This window comes from Phytophthora sojae (assembly GCF_000149755.1).
Source record: "Phytophthora sojae unplaced genomic scaffold PHYSOscaffold_6, whole genome shotgun sequence".
NCBI lineage: Eukaryota > Oomycota > Peronosporomycetes > Peronosporales > Peronosporaceae > Phytophthora > Phytophthora sojae.
The window spans coordinates 4,320,995-4,325,011 of NW_009258120.1; the positions used below are offsets into that span (position 1 = coordinate 4,320,995).

The 4,017-nt window shown below is 54.8% G+C and overlaps 1 protein-coding gene across 1 annotated transcript; it reads left to right on the plus strand.

Annotated features, from left to right (window-relative positions):
* Nucleotides 1-2,389: 2,389 nt before the first annotated feature.
* On the plus strand, nt 2,390-3,664 carry PHYSODRAFT_513532 (hypothetical protein; the record flags this gene model as incomplete). The annotated part of the gene is made up of 1 exon (XM_009533431.1): nt 2,390-3,664. One exon carries the CDS (start codon nt 2,390-2,392, stop codon nt 3,662-3,664), a length of 1,275 nt encoding a protein of 424 aa, XP_009531726.1.
* Between the last annotated feature and the right edge of the window lie 353 nt (nt 3,665-4,017).

The window sequence follows — 4,017 nt, forward strand, 5'->3', positions numbered from 1 at the left end:
CCACAAGTACGCCTCCATGTCCTGTAGCGCGTACTCCATAATCTCGGTGATCGCATTAACGAGCTTGTAGTCGATACACAGGCGGATATCCACCCCATTCTTCTTCAGGACGATGACGATTGGCGACGCCCATGGGCTGTCCGAGAAGGAGATAAGCCCGGCCTTCAGCAGACCCTTCAGCAATTCGTACAGCTTACCGAGGAAGCGAAGCGGGATCCGCCGAGCCTTCTGTTTGATCGGCACGTGCCCCTGTACATTGATGTCACATACAACACCATAGGCTGGAGGCGGCAGAGCGTTGCCACTCGGAATCATGATCTTCTCGTGGCTCTTCAGCACATCGACCAGATCCGTCTGCTGCTTCTCGCTCAGCTCGTGACACGAGGCGGCCCCCAGAAAATCGCCGACGATGTGCCGTCACCCTTTGGACTTGGAGTTTGTATTGGATGCTGATTGGTGGATGACTTGGATACGGCGCGGCTGTACCCGTGTGACATGGATGACGACTGTGGGAGAGAAGTGATTTCTCGGGATGAATCCAGCGCCTGACCACAGATGGGCCCAGCTGGCTGGAAGTGTGAATCCTGGGAGTGCACGCCCAGGATTTCAGAGAACACTCAGTCCAGCCGCGGACTTTCCCTTAGGATGAGTGCCTAAAGTCTGGTGGAAAGTGTCTCTGGAGAATGTATCCCAGAGTACACCTCATCTTGCTGTGGCTCAGAGTGCCCCAGAGGATCCAATTACCCTGAGAATCAACCCACTAACTCCATGATCATGCGCAGGAGGCCGCTAAACCCGCTAAAAAGCTTGGACTTGTGGAGATACACGCGAGTCTGTGATGTAGCAGATTTGTAACCCAGAGTGCCGCACGATGACCCAGAGTTCACCACCCTGAGTGCAGGTGACCCAGAGTTCCAAAAAATGATTCTCTGGGTTTGGACCATAAATCCAGACTCTCTATACTGAACTTAAGTGTTTCCCAAGCCAACATCCAAGATTCCTCAGAATTCCCCAGGATTTCAGAAGATGACCCTGAGTGTCACATGATTTTCAGGGATTCAAGCCAGCTCGAAGTCAGTCTGCAATCAAAGTTATGCGTGACCTTGAAGAACCGCTATGGATGCGCAGACTGGATACTTTCGAGGAGCCGAGAGGGAGTCCTGCGCAATATTAAACCAAGTCCAAGGACCCACAATTGATACTTTCGACGCCGTGCGAGAAACGGAGTCGCAAGCCGATCGCAAGTTGGGCCCGCTGAGCCCAAGGTATACTCAAGACAAGACGTTTGACCCCAAGCATAGTGAACAGAAGATATTTGCCCGAAGAAGAATGCAGAAGAGAAAGAAGTAAGAGAGAGAGAGAGAAGTAGCTGATAAAAGACAAACAGAGTTCCTTTTACCCTGTACTGCGCAAGTGACTTCGGCCAAGCCTGCCGACGGAAATCCGGAGGACCCGAGACTACGACCGCGGGACGCTAAGGGCACATCAACGGCGAAGGACAGCCGTGTGTGAGGACTCCTTCAAACTCAAGTCCAGTTAGGTGGGGACCAGCGACGGCCTTGAGCTTCCTGGAGTGATCCACCTATTCCATATCCTAGTTGGGTCACTTGCTGTGCTCGTGGTAGCCCATTTCATATTATTCCAGAGGGTATTCTGGGGTGCTAGGTAGTCGCCTCCAGGATTTTGTATTGACTGTTTGTGTGAAGGGAAGGTAACTGATAGTGATTGTATTTTCCTCCTTTATTGGAGGTGGTGCGCGTTTGTGTGAGTCTCAGGGGATCTAGGCCCCTGAATTTCAGACCTAGTGTGTGTGACCCACCGTCCAAGGGTCCAAAAGAATAAGTGACGGCTAGTTGTAGTGTTTGTATACTCTGTATTTGTTGGTTTTCTCGAGCTAGGAGGGCATTTGGGTAAGGTTTCTTCTGAGTTCCAAGTGCCAGAGTTGACTGAAATCCTGGACCCTGAATTCGTGATATTCTGGGTTTCGGGGGATCTGATTCTCTGGGTTTGCCTTTTGGTGTGGAGGTGCGTTCTGAAGTAGACGTGCACTCGCGCACTTCTTCGACGCTACATTTACAACCGGTGGAGTGCCGTTCCGTCGAAGACAAACGAGCCGACAGGGATTACACAAGGTACCCACGCCAACCAAGGAGTGTGATTCCCAGGGTTTAAAGCTTCGCGGCTGCGAATCTCTGGGTCTCAAGTCGATTCTCTGGGTCTACACCCTGGGGAACAGTCTTGGGCTGCGCTATACGAACCCCCCTGGGCGACAAAGGTTTCATCGGGCCTCGCTTCAGCTGGTGCGCGTGCCCGGATTCGATTGTCGAGGATTTCGCCGGATTCAAGTGTTGAAGAAGTGCTGAGTGCCCGTCAGCTTCAAGCTACCAAGATGCCTGGAGGACGAGGGGCGAAGAAGGGTGGACGCGGTGATGGAGGACACGGTAAGGCGTCACGCCAGTCGCGTCGTGTTCAAGGTATAGAGCCTGAGGAGCACAAGGACCTGGAAACAGTCGTCCGCGACGCTCGGAAGGCGAAGAAGGCTGCTCGCGAGAGTGAGGCAATGCAAGGTGGGGACGTCGAAGCGTCTGCAGTTCAAGATCAGCCTGCTGCTGGATCGCAAACTCAGGAGGGAGAAGTTTCCCCTGCGTTCCAAGGTTCGACGGAGGTGAACTCTGGGTCGCGGATTCCTGAAGTCCCAGAGGAGCACACCCGCGAGGGTGGTGCTCAGGCGTCTGAGGGAAGCGCCAATGCGGTTGAGCCCCCGGAGGTGATTGACTTGGTCTCATCTTCGGACGAGTCTGTTGTGGAAGTGAAGGCGGAGCCCGTGCGAGCGAAGGAGGAGGCGAAGACTCAGAGTTCCAAGGTGAATTCTGGGTTCGCACCACCTGAACCCAGGGTTTCAGCGCCAAGTTCGCAAGCGGCACCCAGGAAAACGCCTGAAGACGACGTCCGGGAAGCTGCTGCTCCTGCTCCGGAATCGGGAGCAGCGGCGTTGGACACGGAGAGCATGGTGCTGTACGTCCGACGTGAAGTCCGACGCTGGAAAGAAGTGAACCCTGGGAAGGTGACGCTCCCAAGTGTCGTCTATGAGTGGCCGACTCCGAAACCGGAGGCCAACTCGTACTTCGCGGCTGCGTACGCAACGGGAGACTACTTCAAGTGGCGTTTGTCTCTGGCGAACCAAGACGAAGCTTGGATCTCTGAGTTCCACCTCGCCCGGTGGGGTGTCGGAACTGCCCAGGATCTCATGGCGACTACGATTCCCCAGAGTATCATGACCGCACGCGAGTGCGTCGCCATGCTGCAGACTCTGTTCTTCGAAGCGGGATTCGAGTTTGTAAACTTGATCCCTGGCTGGTCTTCGACGCGTGCTTCCAGGATTCCAGAAACCCTGGTACGCTCGGTCATGGAGGAAGTCCAGAATTTCATTGCGGTGGAACTGGTCGAGTGGAGATTGGTGATAGCTGGTGTGCCTTTCAAGGTAAACTCTGAAGATCACGCCACACCAAGCGCCCAAGATCAAGCGCCAAAACTGGATTACCACAAGGAAGATGGAGACGGTGATCTATTGATGACGGACTACGATGCGGATCTACTGGGCCGACAGTTTGTCCTGAGATCCAGGGTCACCGGACTCAGGATTTCACAGAGCCCGCGAAGGTGAAGTGATGGTGAGCCGCGATCCAAGCGCCCACAACATGGACCGCCTCGCCCGCAAGTCCCGTCGACGCCATCCGCGCTGTCTACACCGTCGTTGTCTTCTCTTTCAGCGTACAAGTCCTCGACTGGCGTTTCGCTCCAGGGTTCCACTCCCCTGAATTCCATGTCCAATGGACATGATTCTCTGGAGGCGGAAGCCAAGGACGCTGCCCGGCACGTTGCCAAGTGCCATCGGTACCTCGCGTGCTTCAGATGCGCCGATGAGCGGAGTCAACACCAGAGTTCCAAGAGCGAGGTGCGCTCTCGACGCTCGACGATGTCCAGAAAATCAGCTGCGTCGAGTCGCTCGAGTGGATC